At 46.2% G+C, this 22,645-nt stretch overlaps 1 protein-coding gene across 1 annotated transcript; it reads left to right on the top strand.

The window, feature by feature from the left end:
- The first annotated feature begins 77 nt into the window (after positions 1-77).
- NRN1L (neuritin 1 like) lies at positions 78-15,607 on the top strand. The gene is made up of 3 exons (XM_081203790.1): positions 78-159; positions 12,084-12,255; positions 13,768-15,607. Exons 1-3 carry the CDS (start codon positions 105-107, stop codon positions 14,051-14,053), a joined length of 513 nt encoding a protein of 170 aa, XP_081059916.1. The 5' UTR covers positions 78-104; the 3' UTR covers positions 14,054-15,607.
- The last annotated feature ends 7,038 nt before the right edge of the window (positions 15,608-22,645 follow it).

The raw sequence follows: 22,645 nt of genomic DNA, 5'->3' as shown, positions 1-22,645 counted from the left end.
GGGGCGGGGCCGGGAGGGGAGGCGCCTGGCGCCGCTCGGCTTCTTGCTCTCCAGCCTGGCTCCGCACTGATCTGATGCCGCTGGAACTGGGCGCAGGCACCACCATGGGCTGCGGGGCGCTGCTGGGGTCCTTGGCGCTGTTGCTCCCGCTGCACCTGGGTGAGTACCCGAGATGTGCGCTCGTGTCTAAGCAGGGCGGCGAGTTTGCAATGGGAGTGCAAGAGGCAAGGCGAGGGACTGGAGTGTGCAAGCTGCCAGCAGTGTAAGGGGTTGGGGGAGAGGGCAGCCCGGCGCTTGGAGGAGCGTGCAAAGGGGACAGGAGAGAGGCGTGCAAAGTCTTTCGAGCAAAGGAAGACCGCGAGCCTCGCTGCGCCTGCTTGGTAGCTCGGGAGTGGGGCTTGTGTCCCAGTGGGCGCGGATCGGCTTGGGCTGCACGTGTGTGTGATGCTCGCGATGAAAGAACGGGGCCAAAACTAGCAAAATGATTTTCCATAGGGACAAATGTCAGGTTCTTCACTTAGGCAAGAAGAACCAGTTGCACAGTTATAAGGCGGCGGACACCTGTATTGCCAGTAGGACATGCGGAAAGGAACTAGGGGTCTTAGTAGACCACAAGCTGAGCATGAGTCCCCAGTGTGGTGCGGCAGCAGAAAAGGCTAATGCTATTCTAGGCTGTATCAACAGAAGTATAGTGTCCCGAACAAGGGAAGTAATAGTGCCTCTCTATTCTGCCTTGGTCAGTCCACACCTGGAATACTGTGTTCAGTTCTGGGCACCACAATTTAAGAAGATTGACAAGCTGGAGCATGTGCAAGGGAGGGTGACCAAGATGATAATGGGCCTGGAAATCAAGCCTTATGAGGAACGGTTGAGGGAGTTGGGTATGTTTAGCCTGGAGAAGAGGAGATTGAAAGGAGATAAGATAGCCATTTTCAAATACTTAAAGGGCTGCCACAAGGAGGATGGAGCAAGCTTGTTTTCTGCTGCTCCGGAGGCTAGGACCCAAAGCAATGGATTCAAGTTACAAGAAAGGGAATCCCGACTGAACATCAGGAAGAACTTCCTGACAGTATGAGCTGTTTGACAGTGGAGCAGACTCCCATGAGAGGCGGCAGACTCTCCTTCCTCGGGGGTTTCTAAGCAGAGATTGGATGGCCCTCTGTCTTGTATGGTTTTGTTGAGATTGGTGCATTGCAGGGGGTTGGACTGGATGACCCTTGGAGTGCCTTCCAACTCTACAATTCTGTGGCAAGTGTTCGTGAAGATGCTGCTGCTTGGTTCTGCAGCCGCGCGCCGGTGCGTCTATTTTTGTGATCTAATGGCAAAAGTGCATTACTTAAGGATGTAAGCCCCATTTAAGGGGCTTAAGGGTCCCTTAAGGATGTAAGGGACCCTCAGCTCATCCTGCTAAATAGGACCCAGAACATCGGCCTCCAAGTCCTGCCCTGCAAAGCCCGGAGCGCTTTAGACTGGCTCTCTCCCTCCCCTCGCCCAGGGCTCCGCGGCGGGAGGGAGGATCTCCCTGCTTCCTGTCTACGGTCTGCATGTTGTGAATGGAGGCGCCGTGCGCGCCTTCTCCTAAGTGTGTGAACACCGGAGACCAGCGTTCCGATCCTCCCCTCAAACCCCGGGTGCGTTGCCAGGCCAGCAGGGGACACCTTAGAAACCCTTCGGCTCCTTAGAAACCCTGCGCGCTGGTATGGAAGGAAGCCCTCTCCCGGGTGCCTTTTCTTCAGCACCACGGTCTCCAACAACCGTTCCGTTTTCTGGTGGTATGGATCAGCCTTCTCCAACCCAGTGCCTTTCAGATGTTGTTGGACTACAACTCCCATCATCTCTGACCATGCGGCATGTAGGGGCAGGTGGGAGTTGGAGTCCAATGAACATCTGGGGGAGCAGCAGGTTGGAGAAGTTTGGCACAGCTGCGTCCTCCATCACGTTTGCAAACAAAGGATGTGGAATCCTACATTGTGGGTTGTATCCAGTGTTACCCCTACGCAGAGTAGACTTACTGGAATAAACTGACATGACTTAGGTCCATCAATCTCAATGTGTCTACTAGGAGTATAACTTGCTTGGGTACAATCCAATATTTCTAACAGATTGCTTCACATGTTGAAAGCACTCCCCCCCCCCACTTTTTTTGGCATGATCAAGGTGGAGAAAAAGTGGTTGAATTTATTTCCTTTTTCCTCCCCCCCCCCCTTTTCAAATGCCTTCCTATGGGTGGACTGGTATTTTAAATTTGTTCTGGGGTGGGGGTGGTAGCTGTGCCAGTCTGCTACAGCAAGCATAACAGAAAGTCTGATGGCCCCTTAAAAGACTAACAGGTTTGTTGTGGCAGCTCTTTTAATGAGTGTGTGTGTGTGAGAGAAGCAGGGTGTCCTTGTTAATCTGGAATCTGGAGCAAGAGGGCACCACATTGCCATGCAATTGCCCAGAATGGATCCCCTGGGGGTTTACCGGTGGAGTTGGAGCTGTCTTTAGCTCAGCTTGGCAACGTCTTTTCAGACGGATGGAGTTTTCATTGTGGCTTGAATCGTGGCGTTTCAGTTGAGCTTGGCATAACTGGCATAGAGTTATTTCCTGACACTGAAAAGACGGTCAGTGACCCCAATGTGCCCTCAGTTGCAGTGATGTATCTGTGGATGGGGGGGGGGGGAGGCAACAATTCCAGCAATTGTTGCTTCTGATTGTATTGCAAAGTATGTTGCATTCCACCCGTCTAGACCTGTTAAAATTAATGAACATTACTGATGTAGGACTGTTTGTTTCAGTGCATCTACCCTGAGCAAAAGTTAGTTAATTACAATCCTTTGTTTGTTCCTCTAGCCTAGCATGAATTATTTATCATTAGGGGAAAGGCTGTAGCTCAGTGGTTAGAGCATCTGCTTTGCATCTAGAAGGTCTCAGGCTGACTCCTTGGCATCCCCAGGTGGGGCTGAGAGAGACCTCAGAGTGAAACCCTGAGTGTAGTTCAGGGGTTCCCAAGCTGGTCCATGGACTACCAGTTGTATTCAGACTTCAGCACAGCACATGATAGTTGCTACAGTTGTCAGAAAAACCCTTAAGTGGTCTGCCAAGGTCCTCTGCAATTTTCAGGTAGTCCATGTGGGGAAGAGATTGGGAATCCCTGGTGCACAAAATTCTGAGTTAGATGGACTGATGGTCTTACTAGGAATACAGGAAGTTGCCATATTATGATGTACTATTTTTGTTCCACCCTTTCTTCCCATTTTATCATCACAACAACCCTGGGAAGTGGGCTAAACTGAGAGTGTGGCTAGTTCAACATCACCCAGGAGACTTCATGACTGAGCAAAGGTTTGAACCCAGATCTCCTGGCTTCAAGTCTGTTAATCTAGCTGCTTTGTTGTGTATTCTGCTAGCTGATCTTCAGGATCCCAGGCTGGTTGTCTGTTCTACCTGACCCTTTTACCTGGAGATCTGCTAAGGGATTGAATGTCAGGCCTTCAGCATGCAAAGCATGTGATATGCCCCTGAGCTGTGATCCCTCACATTCAAGCATAAATTGCAAGATCATCTCCAGAACATCTGTTGTAGTTGGTTATTTGTGATAATCAGAAATAGTTGGCAAAAGTTGGTATAACTATTCATGGAATATTTCACACCTTGTTTTGGTTATCCTCTTAGGCTGTGATCCTGTAGACATTTACCTGAGTTCAACAGTACTTGCTTCTGAGTGTATATGCCTAGGGTTGTGCTGTCAATCTGTTTTATGGCCCTGCCATAGTGGCACTCTCTGGTTTTTGCCCAGCCTGGGGTGTGGCAGTATCAGTTTGGAAAGGACAAGAATGAATGAGGATTTGCAGTGCAGCTGACATTTGAGGCTGAGTACACTCTTGTTCTGACCGCTCTCCAACATCAGGGTAATGTTCCCAGTGACCAACAGGCAATGAAGTAATTAGGAAGCTTTACCAATCTGTGACTTGTTGACTCACCTTGTTCCAGTTGGTTAATATGTGGGCATATAACACATAACACAGGTTCTGAAAGACCTACATTGGCTCCCAGTACGTTTCCAAGCACAATTCAGTGTTGGTGGTGCTGACCTTTAAAGCCCTAAACAGCCTCGGCCCAGTATATCCGAAGGAGCGTCTCCACCCCCATCGTTCTACCCGGACACCGAGTGCCTTCTGGCAGTTTCCACACTGTGAGAAGTGAGGTTACAGGGAACCAGGAAGAGGGCCTTCTTGGTAGTGGCGCCCACCCTGTGGAATGCCCTCCCATCAGATGTTAAGGAGATGAGTAATTATATAACATTTAGGAAACATCTGAAGGCAGCCCTGTATAGGGAAGCTTTTTAAGGCTTAATGTTTTATTATGTGTAAGCCACCCAGAGTGGCTGGGGCAACCCAGTCAGATGGGCAGGGTACAAATAATAAAGTAGTAGTAGTAGTAGTACACATTGGAAGGGGGAGAAATTTGCTTGGCATTTTACGTGAATCTACTTAATTCACACTTTCTGAAATAATACGCAAACTGCAACATAGCCATCCTTCTAAAATTGCACTTCTCCAATTTTTGTGATGCAGCCCTCTGGCCAAGTAGTGTCCACAGAACTCTATATTCTAGAGTAAAATGTGCATAAAATGTATAAACAAGTGAAAAACAAATACAAATGGGAAAATTGCTTGCAAAAATGTGTTTCTAGGGGAAATTGTATAAACAAATCAGGATAATGTGCACTAAAATACTGGTGACTTTTCATGAGGGCTTAAACAAAATTCACAAACTGATGCCGAAGTACGGAGAGTTGAATTTAAGATTAGGAAGAAAGGAGAAAATAAGAGAAACAAAAAATTGACAGATCTGTCCACCTCTATCTACACCTCAAATCTCTCTCTGTAAGTGTGTGTGTGTACACCAGATTTAAATGTACACTGTGGTGTACACTGGTGTGTTGTACACCAGTTTTAAATGTCAAGGTTCCCTCCGAAAAATCCTGGGAACTGTAGTTTTGGTGAGAGCACAGAAAATTCCCAGGTTGAGATACCTAGCCTCTCTCCTCCCAGAAGTTAAAAATCAGGAGAGGAAATGACAATTAAATCAGTGTCAAGTCTGTGCTGTAGCTATGCCATAATTGTGTGTGCGTGTTAGAGAAGGAGTATTCTGCAGTTCCATCCTCCCTTTTTAAAAAAGACATTTTAATATTATGCTCGTGAGCATGAAGTATCTATCTATTCAATTATGGGGCCACTGGGTCGTCTTTTCTTTCATTATTCCACCTAATAAGATCTGGACAAGCCATGAAGGAGCTCTCTCAGCCCTTTATAGAGTCAGCAGCCTCTGAGATATCTAATAAGGGACTTTTCTTCCAAGTGTTGCTCAGGAACTGGTATTAATAAATTGGTGGCAACAAAGAAAGAAGCAGACATGAATGCAATCTCAGCAACAATTGTCTTCATCCACCTTTGGCTATTTATGATTTTTCTGCCCCCCTTTCTATGCCTGTCTCTTGATTGGAGAGGGACCTATATTTTAAGGGGGGAATTTGTACAGCTTTCTCTTTTTCCTGTTGCCCACAGAGGGGTCCCATCTCTTTCTCTGCTATCTGTATGCTTCAGACCACAAAGGTAACACACACTTCAAGCTCATCCTTCCTTTCCATATACAATTAATGTGGTACAATGCTAAGGAACCATCATCTTTGGGATTTGCTGTGCAGACAGACACCCTAGAAGTCAGTGCATGGTCCATAGACGGTAAGCCCATATAGAAGAAGATACTCATGCACTGCACTATACCAAGAAGTTTTGAAACAGGGGATGGGGAGCCTGTGGCTCTCCAGATGTTGTTGGACTCTGCCCACTGGGGTTAATGGGAATTGGAATCCAACAGTGCCTGGAGGGCCACAGACTCCCCATTCTACAAGCTGACATTGTTTGTGGTGTGTGTGTGTTTGAGAGAGAGAGAGAGAGAGAGAGAGAGAGAGAGAGAGAGAGAGAGAGATGGAATATTTATTCATCAGTGTTGACTGTACAGGCCTTCTGACCCTGTGATTCTGAGACAGGGGTGGGCAACCTGTGGCCCTCTATATATTGCACCACTACCATCATCATGCTAGCTCGCTGGGTCTTGCAGGAGGTGCAGTCTCAATAATCTCTGGAAGGCCATGGATTTCCCATCCCTGGTGTCAGTTGAGAAGAGCCAGGTCCTCTCTAGAAAAATTCAGGACATTTATTATGGATGAATGATTGCTGAAGTAGAAGTTCTCATTGATGTGAAGCATATGAAAGATGCAATTTGTTTCAAAAAGATTTCTTCAGAAAGTGTTTGGTAGAAATTTTTGTGGCTTCAGGAAGCTGCAGCCGCTTATCCTAATTGAAATGCACATTTGGGGAAATTATTGGATAAAACACAATGTTCTGGGAAGTTAAATGGCAGAATTCAGCCATTAAGTACCAGAACATTTGGGTATGGAAACATGGAGTATTCCTTCATGTAAAGTGCCTTCTTTGGCTGGATTTGGAATAGTTCTAAATTCCTGTTGTGTATTTGTATGCCCACAGAGTGTTCTATGGATGGCATCTCCCACCCCACAGCAAACTTTTCTTTAGATGCTAATGGTTAGGAGGGAGTTCATTTTCTTTAATCTCCAACCCCCTCCTCCCCACTAGGGGTTGGAGCAGTGTGTTTACATTTGCGACCTATACTTGTAGCACCAAGTCCAGCTCCTTACATATATATATTTTAAAATACTTTTATTTTGCTTTAAACAAATACATATAAATACAGACAACCAAAATTACAAAATAAAATTCCTTAATAATAATAATAATGAAAAAAACTTAAAAACTACAAAAAATATCAAAGTACATGGCACAGAACATATTATTTCTCATTTTGAACCTCTTCCTGATTTAGAGTGAGAAGCATGAATTAGCTAGTTTTATTACTGAATTTCAGTCACTGAAATTTGGCTTCCAGATTTGGTGCAAAAGGTTTAAATTGTGTCAAATGAGTCTCCTTCCCACCCCCAGATGCTTGCAGGATCAAGCATAATAATCCTGTACTAAATTTCAACCAGAATCCCAAATTCTGTAACTGGAAATCCATTATGCATTTATGCCCATCTGTGTTATGTGTTTAAATATGCTTCTGTTGCTTTTTATTTTTATGTTTTATCCTGTTTACCATCCTTTTGGTTGATTCTAGACTTTGCTTGAAATTTTCCATTACAGAATCCTGGTGCTAGAAATAGGTTTCAATAGGCTGTTAATTATAGCTAATGGACACAGCCTAGCTTCATTCATTTCAATGAGATATTGACAGTGGATTGCTAAGTAAATAACAGTGCAGGCCTATACTCAAAAGTTAATCCTATGGGGCTTATACCCAAGTATATGGGTGTAGGATTTTAGCCTAAGTCCCAAAGTCAGTCGTCCTTTTCGTTGCTTGGAAAGCAGAAAACTCAGTCCACATAGTTTCAGTAGCAACTTGATACAGATAAGTGTTGGCATGTTACTTGAGTTTCACAAGAGATCCCAAAAGGGCCAGCATCAGATATTTTGATACCCAACATGAATAATCCCATGACAAGCCCCACTCTCTTTCTTTAATTAACATGGGCCACAACCTTCTTAGATGCTCCCCTGTACAACCATCATTGGTTTAAATGGGACCTGTTCATTCATCCACAACTGTGCCCTTACTCAGCTCCTGTTTGTCTGTATGTGGCTCAATTGAGAGAATGTCACAGCAGACTCTGCCACAAATCAGATTTCTCCTCACCCCCCCCCCACCAAGTGGTATCCAAAACCTGCCACCTAAAGCAGCAGCCTCTACTTGCTTCAGGTCACTGCACATCTGTGGGTTCCAAATAATTATTTTATTGCTTTGAATATTATGGGCACTGGAATATTTAGGCTTTCAGTTCTTCACAGAGAAGAACAGTAAAAGTAGCTTATGGCACTGCCTTCTACCGTGAGGCCACTGAGCCTTCTAGCCAATGAGTCATAACTCAGTGGCAAACCACATGCTTTAGAAGCAGAAGGTAGTTCTGTTACCTAAAAGGCTTTGAGCTAAAGATGCTTAGATTGAACTTGAGACCTTCTGCATTCACAGCATATGCTCTGAACTCCCTCTCCCCCCACCTTTTTTTTTAAGTTACAAGCTTCATGCAAAGGTTGGGAGGGGGAGGGGGAGGGGGAGAGAAAGCAGGATTAGAATTTAGATCTCTGCACTTCCTATCAACACAGCCACAAAACAGGCTAAAACTAGGTGTTACCATTTATAATCATCATGATCATCAGCCGTATTATGAAGGCTCAAGGGGCAGTATAAAGAAGAATTCCTGGATGCCAAGATCCGAGTTTGGGGCAAGTACTTTTTGATGAAAGAACCCCAGCAGAGATTTAAAATCACAAAATATGCAGCAAAGTAAAACATGGAAGTATAGGTTGTTAGACCTTTTAAATATGCCTTTCTGAGTTCCAAAATTTCCCTCTTCACCCAGCATAGGAAAAGACCACACATTTGTTAAGTTTAAAATTGGTTTACTTACACTCTTCAAAGGTCAGGTTCATGTGCTTTTTCCATACATCAGTCAGAAAAGTTGCACAGGCAGTAAGACTTAGTTTAGTTCCAAGATGGTGGAAGTTCATAAATTATTGCTATAGGAACCCAAGAATGGCTTGTGAGAGCCATGCAGCTAATCTGGAACAACCATCTTGGCCTCTTCACATGCTGAGTTCATCCAGTAGACTGAAGAGGAACAAAGTCTTGATTGTCCCTCCCAAGATGAGTTAAGCCTGGCAGGACAGCTTACTCTGTGGTCTTAACCCCTTCATGCATTAATTAGACTTAAAAATGTTAGTTATATGAGGCTGCTTATCCCACATTTGACTAATCCCTAGAGTAGGGATGGGCAGAGGTATACCTAGGCTCCCTTGAGCCCTTGTCAGGGAGCTATATCAGTGCGCATGTACCTGGTCCCTTGCACAGTTGGCAAGGAGATGTATCAGCGCCTCCGAATCTGGGTGAAACCATGGAACAGAAACTTTAAAAGTTTGCTATTTGTCATCTTCCGCGCTCCACCAGTGACTTCCTCTGCAACCATTTGGGTTCGGACTCCTCTGTTCCACCTTCTCTCCTCCTCCTTGCTTTGCCCTCTCTTTCTGGGCAAGAGTATGGGCAGGCAAATGACAGAATTGACAGCAGCAAAGTGATGGGCTCACAGAGAGTATCTTGCCCAAGGGACCCTAAAAATCTGGAGTGACACTGGTAGCTCTGTGCCAACCTCATGGACGTAGAGGTTAAAACATCTTTAAATAAATAATTAGAGTCCTTGAGTTGCAATGTGACTTTCATTTGATTAATGCTAATCTCATGGTGGGACTATGGGCTCAAGCTGACATATGGCTTGCCACCTGCGGGTGTGACAGACTTCCCATCCTGAATTGGCGGGTTGCCCTGGGTGACCAGCAAAGGTTGTTGCACAGCTTCTTGCAAGGTTACTCAACAGTAAACGTGCGTGGCAAATACCCTATCATCTGCATGCAGCGATAGCCATCGTGGCAGTGTCCCCCTTAGTGGGGAGAGCGCTAGTGCACTCAGGTTATGCTTTTGGGCTTTTCATAGGCATCTGGTTGGCCACTGGGAGATGAGCTGTTGTTCTGATCCAGCAGGCTCTTTTTATCTTCTTATCTTCTTTGAATTCTTACAGCAGCATCTTTTAAGAATCATGACATGAGCATCTTGCATTTAAAACGAAGACATGGGTTACTAGCCCTTGAGGTTTCTATCACTCTGTACAAGTGATATAACGTAGCATGTGAATTGCTTTTTGTCCGAAATATGCTCTTCACCTACATCCCTGTGCTTGGTCCCATTGGGCAGCATGGGAAGATGCCTGGCTGCTGTTTGGCTGAGATGTGCCTGTAGTTGTTGCACTACTGGTGACATAGCGGTAATGGCAGGAGGGCAAGAATGTATGCAGGGCACTAGATCCCAGTTCTTTGTTATTGCAAATACAGTGGTACCTCGGGTTAAGTACTTAATTCGTTTTGGAGGTCCGTTCTTAACCTGAAACTGTTCTTAACCTGAAGCACCACTTTAGCTAATGGGGCCTCCTGCTGCCGCCGCGCCGCCAGAGCACGATTTCTGTTCTCATCCTGAAGCAAAGTTCTTAACCCGAGGTACTATTTCTGGGTTAGCGGAGTCTGTAACCTGAAGCATATGTAACCTGAAGCGTATGTAACCTGAGGTACCACTGTACAGGTTGGCTTGCTTCTCTTTCTGGCTTTTCAGGCTTCGTGAGGCATGGCCCCCACACTCCTGAGCATAACTACACAACTTAAGGACTAGAAACTTATTTTGTTAAAATGAAAGTGGAGATCCTTGGGGTGCTGAACCTTCTATTGATTTTCTGCACTTTGCCCCAAACAACTGCCCTCTGTCCTTTAACCTACTGCCCTTCTATAGGCAGATAGCACACTCCTAGTACTTGCACACAAACAAAAAAATAAAGTTCTGAATAATTCTCAGGGTGGTTTAACAATCGGTCCCTCTTCCCAAGGAACTCTAGGAATTATAGCTCTGTGAGGGGAATATATATCTCCTAACCACCCTCAGCACCCTTAACAAACTACAGTTCCCAGGATCCTTGGGGTGCTGAACCTTCTATTGATTTTCTGCACTTTGCCCCAAACAACTGCCCTCTGTCCTTTAACCTACTGCCCTTCTATAGGCAGATAGCACACTCCTAGTACTTGCACACAAACAAAAAAATAAAGTTCTGAATAATTCTCAGGGTGGTTTAACAATCGGTCCCTCTTCCCAAGGAACTCTAGGAATTATAGCTCTGTGAGGGGAATATATATCTCCTAACCACCCTCAGCACCCTTAACAAACTACAGTTCCCAGGATTCCTTTGGGGAAGCCACAACTGTTCAAAGTGGTACGATACTGCTTAAAAATGTATAGTGCAGATGGGGACTGGAGGCCTTTGTCATTCTGGACCTGATTCAGCCTGTTCCCATTACATCTGCCTAGGCCAGAGGTAATCAGAGATGAGAGCAGTTTCAGAGTTTGCTAATCAGCTTCTTGGGGGCTCCCCTGCCAGTTCCAAGGGGAATCCCATCTTCGTCAGCTTTGCTGTTCAAATCTTCTGGCTGTTCCTTTTCCTGCTGGTGTGTTCAGAGGAGTGAGGCAGCCTAAGGATGTGTTTTGATCAGACTGAACTAGGCCAGCTCACTTAAAATATTAATCATTTTTCTACTTTGCGGACATCTTACTGTGTTTTCTCTGTCAGCCTTGAGTAGGTAAGTGTCTCCCAGCCAAGACTGGTCCAAGTCAGCTTTAATGGAGGGTGTCTGTGTGGGTGCCATCAGACTAGCATCTTAACAAGAGGTCCCGACGGCAGCAATGTCAGAATTACTGTGACTGCTGGTACTGGCACCTATATATATTTTAAACCAGTATGGGTGCACTATGAGGTCTGTCTAGTGATTTAAAGAAGGTTTTTAAAGCTGATTTGTCATCTGGCTTTGAATCAATTTGACCAGATCAATTTAATTAGATTTGCCTGTTTTTCAGACTTTCCATATTTAGGAGGTTTTCTAAGATGAGCATTTGCTGACTATATTGTAAAGTTAACCAATCCTTGTTATAACAGGTAGTCTTTAGCATTTTCTTATTCTTATTACAAGAACTCCTCTCTCACTTTAGTGTTATATGTAAAATGCACAGATGTGCACACTTAACGTGACTAAAGTCTGCAAATTTGTTTTCTCACAGTTTGGGGGGAAAACCAATGAAACTGAGGGGCAGAATCCAAAACAAAATGTCTAATTATTTTGTACTAAGGAACATGCCACCCTTCCCACTTGTTCCAAAAGTACATAGAAATATCGGGAAATGTTTTTAAAAGCCAGAAAAAAATAAGGAGGAAATGCATAGCAAGGAAGGGAGGAAGCCTGATGAGATGGAACAAGGTGGCTTCAGGCTATGCTGAAGGCCACATGAACCGAAGTACAAGCCGTACGTGACCCTTGGGGACACAGGTTGCCCCTTTGTGTTGGAGATGATACAAGCTGAGTGTTGCTTGTTTCCCTCTACAGTTCTGTCCGAGGAGCCGGTGAGTGTGGCCGGCAGTAAGTGTAACACCATCTACAAAGGTTTTGCTGAGTGCCTCATCAGCCTTGGGGACAGCATGGCTCAAAGTGCACAGCAGGAGCAGCAGCCGGATGATGATAGCATCCAGGAGCAGCAGGAGCTGGACATCATCTGCAAGTGAGTACAGGATCCTTCTCCCAAATATCTGTAGATAAGAATGCCCATAGTGGGTCACGGCACATCTGCCTTATAGAACATAATACTATGGCCACATCTACACAATTCATTTAAAGCTGTATCATGGCGCCTTTAAGAGTCATGGTTCCCACCCCACCCTGCAAAGAATCCTGGGAACAGTAGTTTGCTAAGGGTGCTGAGAGCTGATAGGAGCCCCTCTGTTCTCCTCTCAGAGCTACAATTCCCAGAGTTCCCTGGGAAGAGGGATGGATTGTTAAGCCACTCTGGGAATTGTAGCTCTCTGAGGCTGGATGCCACACTGCAGCCACTTGATATCACAGCTAGGCTATGGCGGTGGGTACAGTGGTGCCTCGCAAGATGAAATTAATCCGTTCCGCGAGTATCTTCGTCTAGCATTTTTTTCGTCTTGCGAAGCAACCCTATTAGCGGATTAGCGGATTAGCGCTATTAGCGGTTTAGCGGCTATTAAAGGCTTAGCGGCTTAGCGGCTTAGCTCCTAAAAGGCTATTAAAGGCTTAGCGGCTTAGAAAAAGGGGGGGAGCGGAAAAAAAATCTCAAGACTCGCAAGACATTTTCGTCTTGCGAAGCAAGCCCATAGGGAAATTCGTCCTGCGAAGCGCATTGAAAAACGGAAAACCCTTTCGTCTAGCGGGTTTTCCGTCTTGCGAGGCATTCGTCTTGCGGGGCACCACTGTATATAGAACCTCTGAGGAAGAACACCAGTTACTGGGAAACAGCAGCAGGAGACAACTGTTGCCCTCTTGCCCTGCTTGTGGGCTTCTCATAGGCATCTGGTTGCCTGCTGGACCAGGTGGGCCTTTGCTTTCATCCATTATGGCTCTTCTTATGTTCTTACATCTTTGCCTTGCTCTTCCTCCAAAGCGTTCATAGCACCGGACAAAGTCCCCTTACATTCCCTGCCTACCCCATTTTATTCTCAGAACAACCTTCTGAGCTACATTGGGCTAAGAGAATGGGACTGATTTAGGATAAGAACATGAGAAGTCCCCTGCTGGACCCATCTAGTTCAGCATCCTGTTCCTACAGTAGCCAGCTAGATGCCCATCGGAGATACGCAAGCAGGACCACCCAATCAACATCATGGCTCAGTGGGGTTTGAACCTGGCTCCTCTCAGTCTTAGCCCGGCAGTCTAATCACTACCCCACACAGACTCTCAGTGGTTCTTAAAGATTGCTGCAGAGTGACTATAGTCATAGGGGCAGGTCTGCAGCCATCAGCTATGTGGTTAAGCCAACCAGGTGCCCAACAGCCAGGCTGGGCTGATGAGAGTTGTCATCCAGAACACCTGGAGTCCACCAGGTTGGCAAAGGCTACCATTCTGGCTGGTGCTGATTGGGGTTGGAGTCCCAGCCACACCCGGAGGCCCACCGCTTCCCCACCTCAGGCCTAGCTGAAGCTCCCCTGCTGCTGCTGCTTCTGCTTCTCTGGGGTGCCTTGCTTGCTCCTCATGCAGATTCCTCTTCTTGCAGGTCCTGGGATGACTTCCACACCTGTGCCACCCAGGTTCTGTCCAGGTGCCCCGAGGAGGCAGCGAAAATCTGGGAGTCGCTTCGGCAGGAGTCCCGGAAGATCCAGTTCCAAGGCAACCTTCACGACCTCTGCAGCTCACGGGCCCAGCTGGCCGGCAGCGGGAGGGCTTCAGATATGGATGAGACCAACAAGGAGACCTTGCGGGGGGAAGCCTGGCTGCCTCGGCCCAGCTTTGTGGGCAGCCTGACTCTTGTGGCTCTCTTGGCTTTGGTGCCCTTTGCCTAGCCAGGGAGCAGTGGGAGGCCTCCCTCCCTCCTGTCCACCACAGTGCAGACCAGTGGCCCAGCACCGCTGCCTGCCAGGGAAATTGGGATCAGGCCTGGCAGTCGGCAGCGGTGCTCTGCGTGTCCTGATGACGGGGCACAAGGCCCGCTGGGTGGAAGAGGCAGGATGCCATGGGCTTGCCTGCCTTGTGTCTTGCCCTGCTCAAAGAGGCTGGGTTGGGCTAATGGTGCTCTTCCTGTCCCCGTGTGCCCTACTTTTACCAGCCGGCACTTTGCGGCAGCTCTAGTGCCCTGTCCCCCTGCCTACACTGCCCCTTGTGTCCGTCTCCATTGCTCCCCAGCCTCATGCTAGGAACATAGGAAGCTGCCTTGTACTATTGGTCCATCTAGCTCATTATTGCCCACACTGACTGGCAGCAGCTCTCCGGGGTTTCTGCTAGGAAGTCTCCCTCAGCCCTCACTGGAGATGCTGAGGATGGAATCTGGGACCTTCTGCATGCAAAGCAGATGTTCGCCCTCTAATAGAATCTGGGTCCTTCCCCATCCTGTACCACCCAAGAAACTCTGCCTAGGGGTAATATCTCAAAGCCACCGCCTCCCTGCTTCCTTATTCCAGTAAGAAAGGCATCAGTACATCCAGCTGCTTACAGCATCCTTGCTGAGTGACTAGTGTCCCAAAGAGTGCCAAAGGTAGTGTGTGTGGATGTGACATGACATCAGCACTCTTGTCCTAGCCTTCCCCCGTCCTGCAGCACTCTGTGTACCTGATCGAGTGGGAGCACAGCTGTCGCCTGTGAGCTGGGACACCTTAGGGATCTATACTGGCTGCAGGTGGGTGCTGCAGTATATTTATCTGGCAATTATATAATTCTCTGCCCTAGAAGTCCAAGCCCTCCAGGTTACCCTTTGCATTGGATAGCAGCAGTCACTTAAGTTTCATCTGCTGTCTACTTCTCTGCAGGGTTTTTGACATCTTAAGCCTCCAAAGTACAGCATTTCCCCATGGGTAGGTCATTTCCCAGCCCAGTGCCCTTCCAGACATGCTTTCCACCCACCAGGATCAGCTGGCAGGGGAGCTGGTTTGGACCTGATGATAAACGGAGCACCCTCCACCAACTATTTTGCCAGTGAGAGGGGGTCTGTGGCAGCCTTCCTCAATCTGGTGCTCTCCAGATGTTTAGGGGTGATGATGCCATCAGCCCTGATGGGAGTTGTGGTCCAAAACAGCCAGAGGGCACCAGGATGGGGAAGGGGTGGTATATGCTCTTACCATTCACAAGGTCATATCCTGAATATACTTCTGCACTATTCTTTTCCTTGTGGAGATGGGCTTTTTGGAGGTAGCACTTTCCTAAAGGGGGTGTCCAGGGCTGCCTTGCCTGTGCAGCCCAGTCTCAGTTCAGAGATCCCCTCTGTTCCCAGCACACAGGTATCTGTTGGCCAAGACGTGGAATGACAAATGTGTAAGCAATGGAAGTCCTGGGCCTCCCTTTTTGCTGGTGTCAGCTGTTCAAATGTATCTATATATTTATATTAAAAGGCACTTTTACATTTCTCTTGCCTTGTCCTGTGTTGTGGCTTTTGCCATTCCTGCAGGCTGCTGCTGCCGGGAGCCTTTCTGCCTGTCGTGTCTTGTGATCCAGATCGCACTTAACCTGGAAGAAGTCAGCGTTTAGGGCTCAGAGAACTGCAACATAAGCGGATCCCATGCCTCCTGGAGTGAGAGCTGTCTTCCTTGGCATTTTTTAAAAAATACATTTTTGTTACAAGGATATCAAACCTCCAAAAGTTTTTATTGTTCAGGCACACCATCCTCTTTATACATGCTAGTAGCAATCTTGCTTCGGAGTGCCAGTCCTTTATAAAGTATGCGGCTTCTTCCCAAGAATCCTGGGAACCGTAGTGTACCCTTCACAGTTTACCTGCAATTCCCAGCACCCTTTAACAAACTCCAGTGCCCAGGGTTGTTGGAGCCAGGTGTGCGCTTTAACTCTGTGGTGTGTCTGCAGCTATAGGACACTGGATATATGCATTCTGGTGTTGGATGGGGAGAGTGGGAGAGGAGGAGAGAGGGTGTGCTAACTGGCACATGTTTCCCCCCATTAAGGGTATTAACGGCTTTGCTTGGATTTCAGCTCTGTGTTCCCAGCGCTGCTTGCCCATAATGTAATTAATCTGCCTTTTTGCTTAAAGCCTCTCCTGAGCCCTCGACACCCACCTCTGTTTCTAGCCCAATTAAGCCCTTCCATAGCGTGGCTGCAGTTCTGATACATCTCCTGGCACCCTCTACGCCTTTGCCGCATGCCCAGGGCATGCAGGTACAATGGCTGCTTCCAACCTTGGGGCAAACATCCGCCACTATGGCACAGATCTTGCTCGTTATTCAGTTTTCAAATGTCTCGTTCTTTTGTTATTTTTCTTGAATGGGCCAAATCCTAGCTGGATTGGACAGTCAGCTTCTGCTCAGGCCAGATCCTCTAAACTACTTTAATCACTTGAGGCACAGATTCTGCACGGGAAATTGTTGCTGTTTTACCCCCCTGGGCCTTTCCTCTGTTGATGATACCTAAAGATGGTTGGGCTATGTTGAGGAGGTGGGAAACAGAAGTTAAACGTTATGGTTAGAATGATGGAGGAAACTTCAGTCCACGTCAGACGCTTCCACTACTTGGTTCCTGCATTTCAGATACAGGACTGTGCACTGAAATAAAGTCCAGTAGCCCATGACAGAAGAGGAGAAAGGTATGCATGGCAGTGAATAGAGGCAAGTTTTTCTCCCTCTCCCATAACGCTAGAACTTATGGGCATCAAATGAAGCTGAAGATTAAGGCAGACAAAAGACAGTAACAGCACATAGTTAATCTGGAAATGGCTCCTACAGGAAGCAACGTTGGCCACCAATGTAATGGGTGTGGGTTACTTTTAAAAAGGATTAGGCATATTAATGTCAATGGCTATCGGCTACTAGCCATGATGACTGTGTTTTACCTCCACTGTCGGAGTCAAGGTGCCTGTGACTGTCAGTGGCTGGAGATTCACAAGTGAGGAAAGTGCTGTTGCATTTTGTCCTGCTTTTTAAGGTTTCCCAGAGGCATCAGATAGGTCAATGCAAGAACAGGACGCAGGACAAGATGGGCCTTTGGCCTGATCCAGCAGGGCTCCTATATTCTGCTGGATAAATGGGTTGCATAACGTCAAGGCTCCAAAGCTAAATCCCTGTGCTTTCCACAATGTTGGTTGAAGGTTTTTAAGAGCTGCAGTGGTTGCTGAGTTGTAGCAGGAGTGTGCCAGTGCAGTGCTGTGCCCCGACACTTGTCAAGGTGTTCCGTGTGCCAGAAGCGGTTTAGTCATGCTGGCCACATGACCTGGAAAAACTGTCTGCAGACAAATGCTGGTTCCTTTGGCCTGAAAGCGGAGATGAGCACCGTTCCCTATAGTCCAATTCAACTGGACTTAACTGTCCAGGGGTCCTTTACCTTTACCTGGTACTCAGGGATAGGTGGAGAGTGACCTGGGGGTGGTTGTTGGCCTGTACAAAGCAGCCCTAAATCTTTGGCTTTCATTAGCCTGTGCTTCTAGTACCTGAACATGATAGAAATCTGGGCTTGCGAGCTGCTGTCTCTGGGGCAATGAGCTCAGCATTTTCTGAAAGGCACAAACAAGAGTCTGGTGCCTCCAGAGAGCCTCTGCCCCCCAAGGCCCCCTGCTTATTTCCATTCCACGCTCTGTGCTGGCACGCTTCAGGGAGAAACGGTCTCTTCCCTCTTAAGGCCTAATATAGCAGCAGGTGTGCACTGGGACAAGCAGGGGAGGAAAGATGCTCTGTTCACCAGGCTATATCTCACTGAATGGAAAAATGGGCTAAGGCAGGTAAAGTGTCTTCTTCTAATCTCCTATGTCCCTTCATCAGGTATCCCACTTGAAATCCCACACTCTACTTAAATCCTGCAGCAATTTCTCCAGGTCCTTTGATGCAAACTAGATGCTGGAAGCTGCTTTATACCTGAGCAGACTATTCATCCATTTAGTCTGTATTGTTTAGTCTGACTGACAGTAGCTGTCCAGGATCTCAGATAGCAGCTCTCCCCATCTCCTGCTAGGGATGTTTGAGTATTCCAATGGAAATGGGAAGGCAAATTGCCAGTTCCCCTTACCCCATCTGTTCCATGTCCAGAACAGGACTCCGGCAAATGGGAATCTAGAAGCATAAAACACACCCTGGTTCAGTGCAGCAATCTAGGAAAAAATTATCAAACAAACCAGCAACAATTTAAAACCCAGCACAACATCTTTAAGTGGATCTAGATATCAGGTCTAACTTATTTAAATCTAAATAAAAAGGCCTTTAAGGCTCATGGGCAGCTGGTTGGCCACTGAGAGAACAGAGTGCTGAACTAGATGGGACTGAGACCTGATATAGCAGCGCTCTCTTAAAATCAGAGAGAAAGAGGAGCCATACAGGATGAAGTACCACAAATGTGGGGCTACCACTGAAAAAACCTTATCACTTGTGCCTCATCTGACTTTGATTGTATGAGCAGGACCTCTGCAACCATCCTTAAGGTCCAGGCGTAGCCTGCTATGTTGCTATATGCCCAGACAAACAGGGACATTGTCTTGGTATCACAATCATGCTAGACCACATTAGAGGGGGAAAGCAACTTTTGATTGCGGTGCTTGATTCTTTTTCTTCTTCCACATTCCACTGCCTTGCGCCCATCTTTTCCCAAGTAGCATACAAGGCACTGAGATGTAAAGAAACCAAGTGCAGAGACCAGGAGATACATAGCAATAACAAGATGATCTGGTTATTTTAAGGGTCCTCCCTTTGAAGCCAGGATCAAATGTATATCCTAAGCTTTTACTTTTAGTTTTAAACTGTCTTTTTTGGTCAGGGGAGGGAGCACACAAAGTCCTACTGATCTAAAATCCACAATTGGTGTGATGAAATCTGTCGAGCAGGGAGAAAGGCCAAAATCAAAATAAAGCAATTTGACCAACAAATTTTTTAACTGCCCTGTGCATAGCCAGGGGGTAGGACAGGAAAAGGGCTGCCCTTTGTAAATGTGCACATTCAGCAGTCCTCTGCAAGGTCCCACAGCATTTAAAAGCAGCCAGCAGGGCAGATAATCTGCCTATTCTTCATTTAGAATTTCAACAAGCCTGTGTTTAAGGGTGAATTAGTGCTGGATATCTGCAGGATTCAGCTAAGAGGATAAGCCAGGCTGATAGTATGTGTGAACAACAGAGGATACCCAGCTCAGCCTGAGTAGTTACTAGATGAATCACTTATCCAGGGCACACTCTAGATCACTTAACATGAATTAACCACCAGTTTATTCATAGTCAAGCATTTATGTAGTTTTGCTGGATTTTTTTAAAAAAATCTTTCTATATGCCAGAGCCAGCCCTAACACTAGGCAGAATGGGGTGACTTCTTCAGGTGGCAGATGCTGGGGAGACAGCAGTAGCATCCCTCTGAGCCTCCCAGCCATTACCCTCTGACGGAGGACAGAGCTGTGCATGCCACACAGTCTGTCCTGGCCCTCCTAAATTAGCCTCCTGCCCTCAGGTGCAATGGAAGAGATTATCCTGTCCTCAGTATTGAAGAAAGGTTTAGCTTATGCCTTAATAAATGTGTTACTTTTTGATGCAACAGCCTAACATGTCTCTGGAAGTTACAACTGTATACTGCTGCATTACAAAGCTGGCAGGTATGTTTATGATGCTGGGTGGAATTAAAGACTTGGTTATCAGAAAATTATACCTGTATCCAAAACTGACAGGTATGTATTTTGTGTCAAAAACCTTTTTTCTCTGATCGGAAAACAGAAAATATTATCTATCTTGATATAGCAGGTGTAGGTTTCTAATGCTACACAGGCCCTAGGAAACACTGGTGACTTTCTCAGGTGCCTGAATTTTGTTCTGATAAATTTCTGGACTATACTGGTAACACTTTGAGCATGTAAACAGAAAAGTGTTTTACATTTATTATAGTTGTTTTTATTATTAGACTGGGATCCAAAATCCCAGGAGCTGAACTACTGCTACAGACCAATTAGCTGACCCCGTTTTTGCCTATAATAGACAAACCAAATTTTCTTTTGGAGCTGTGACAACCTACACAAACTGTACTCTCTGCTGCTCGTTCTTTGACCAGTTTGGCTGCACTCTCTGCATCCCCATCAGTCACTATTCATAGGTGAACCAAGAGCCCTCTCACATTAGCTGTTCTTGTTTTATTTCATTTGGGTTTGATTTTATATTGACATAGTGAGAATGCACTGCGTAGGGGGTAAGAGGGACTGTGCTGGGAAGAGGCTGCGGCTGGGTGTGGACAATGCATTCTGCCCCTAGATGGTGCTTGATTGAACAATACAAAGAAATATGTGCCTGGTGCACTGAATACCAACTACACTTCTGAAGGAAAAAGTTGGGAATCCATAAAGGCAGCAAGATGGAACAGATACAAGGTTCTCTCCAACATTCAGATAACAAGCAAGCAAGCAAGCAAGCAAGCAGCAGCTAACCAAACTATCAGTATTAGAAACTTGCTGTGAAAGGGCAGCTCAGGCACATGGAAGCGTGACTCTGATAACAGTCCAGCCCTATGTGTGTACTAATACTCTAAATTACATACTTCTTTGTTCAGTGGGTCTTGCTCCCAGCTAAGTGTGTATAGGATCGCAGCCTTAATTGTAGATTTGGGAAGCACCTCAACTGTCATCTAGTCAGTAGTGACTGGTGCCCATTGAGACTGGAGAGGCAGAAGACAGGGCCCATCAGTCGGTGGCACCAGAGACAGTGACAGACAGAGCCAAGTACTTCCATCATCCTCTTCTCTGCTGAGGAATCTGACATCCAGTGTCACCCCTAGACAAGATGTAACTAAGAAAGCAGGCAAGTGGGAGCAAACCGAAGTTGGGGGGCGCAATGCCCCATTTATCCTAATGGACCATCCATCACTGCATCTAGTCCAATCTGTAGGAGATCCACTACTCTATCCACAGTGTAGCAATTATACAATTTTAGACTTTGAACTACTGTATATGATCTTACATGGGTTGATGGGAGGCTGCTGTTTAGATGGTAATGTGTATTTGATCACTTCAAAATGTAGTAAGCCGCCCCTGCTATGTTTGTGGTGAGGGGTCCTCCTGCTCATTCTGCTGAATGGGGCCCTGGGCTTCTTGCCCCAAAGTCCAGCCATGATGACATCATCCCTGATAGGGTAAAAGGGCGTTTTGTAAGTGTCTTCTGAGATGTCAATAAAGTTCTTCCTCGTGTTCAGTCAAAATATCCTTTCTTGTCATTTGAACCCCTTGGTTCAGGTTCAGCTCTCTGGAGCTTCTGAAAACAACTCATGATTACTTCACTAACATGCAGAAGAACTGAAGAAGAGCCTCTGGATCAGGCCAACGGTCCATTTAGTCCAGCATCCTGTGGTCACAGGTGCCTAGGAGAAGCCCACAAGCAGAACCCATGCACGAGAGCACTCTCCCTCCTGTGGTTTCCCACAAATGGTGGTCAGAAGCATAGAACCTTGGAAACCGAGTGTGACCATCATGGCCAGCAGCCATTGATACAATTTGCCTCCGAATCCTCTTTTAAAGCCATCCAAGCTGGTGCCCATCACTGCCTCCTGTGGGAGTGAGTTCCACAGTGTAACTTTGCACTGTGAGAAGAAGCATTTTCTTTCAACTGCCCTGAGTACTTCAGCATTCAGCTTCATTGCATGTCCACAATTTCAAGGGTTGCGAGAGAGGAAGGAAAACTCCGCTGCCCACTTTCCCCATGCCACGCATTATTTTATACACCTCTATTGTTTTGCCTCTTCCTCGCTTTTTCTCTAAATGGGTTCAGACGCTGCAACCTTTCCTCACAGGGAAGTTACTCCTTGATCATTCTTACTTGCCCCTTTCTAGCTCTGCAATGTTTTTTCTCAGGTGAGGAGACCAGAACAACACAGAATATTCCAAGTGCAGTTGTATCATAGATTTGTATAACAGCATTGCATTAGGATATTGGCAGTTTTGTTTTCAATTCCTGTCCTTATGATCTCCAGCAAGAAATTTGCCTCTTTTTTATATAGCTGGGTTAATGTCTTCATTGTGCTATCCACTACAAGCTCATTTCTGGTCAGCCACCATCAATTCAGACTCCATTTTTTTTTTTTTTTTTTTTTTTGTCTGGATGAGCCTTCAGACACAGGATCCCCCTCTCTTCCGTGAGCCATGGTACAGTCCAGGCACAGCGAGAGAGAATTAAGCCTAGGCAGCAAACCAGGAGAGTCCTTGAATTCTGCCAGAATTAAGATCCTGAGTCAATATGAAAAGTTGTAAACTCTGGGTTTCATTTAACATTTTATGTACAATTTAAAGATTACATTATATTATTGTCTTGTGAACCACCCTGTAACTGGATGAAGTGCAATCCATAAATTAATCAAATAAATAAATAAATAAATAAATAAATAAATAAATAAATGCCCTTTATTTTGGTGGGCAGATGATCATTTTAAGGATGATCCTCATTTTTATAATGTTCCTATCTGCTGAGTCTGTTTCTATTTATATGCTCCTGTTTTATT

Source organism: Podarcis bocagei, assembly GCF_964188305.1.
Source record: "Podarcis bocagei genome assembly, chromosome: 7".
Taxonomy (NCBI): Eukaryota; Metazoa; Chordata; class Lepidosauria; order Squamata; family Lacertidae; genus Podarcis; species Podarcis bocagei.
The sequence above is the reverse complement of the archived record's forward strand: the minus strand, read 5'-3'. Positions and strand labels throughout refer to the sequence as shown.

Excerpts from the sequence above, each read along its gene's own strand:
- NRN1L (XM_081203790.1), top strand. The coding sequence starts at position 105 with ATGGGCTGCGGGGCGCTGCTGGGGTCCTTGGCGCTGTTGCTCCCGCTG. Across the intron at positions 160-12,083 it reads GTTGCTCCCGCTGCACCTGG|TTCTGTCCGAGGAGCCGGTG; the intron begins GTGAGTACCCGA and ends TTCCCTCTACAG. Across the intron at positions 12,256-13,767 it reads GAGCTGGACATCATCTGCAA|GTCCTGGGATGACTTCCACA; the intron begins GTGAGTACAGGA and ends CTCTTCTTGCAG.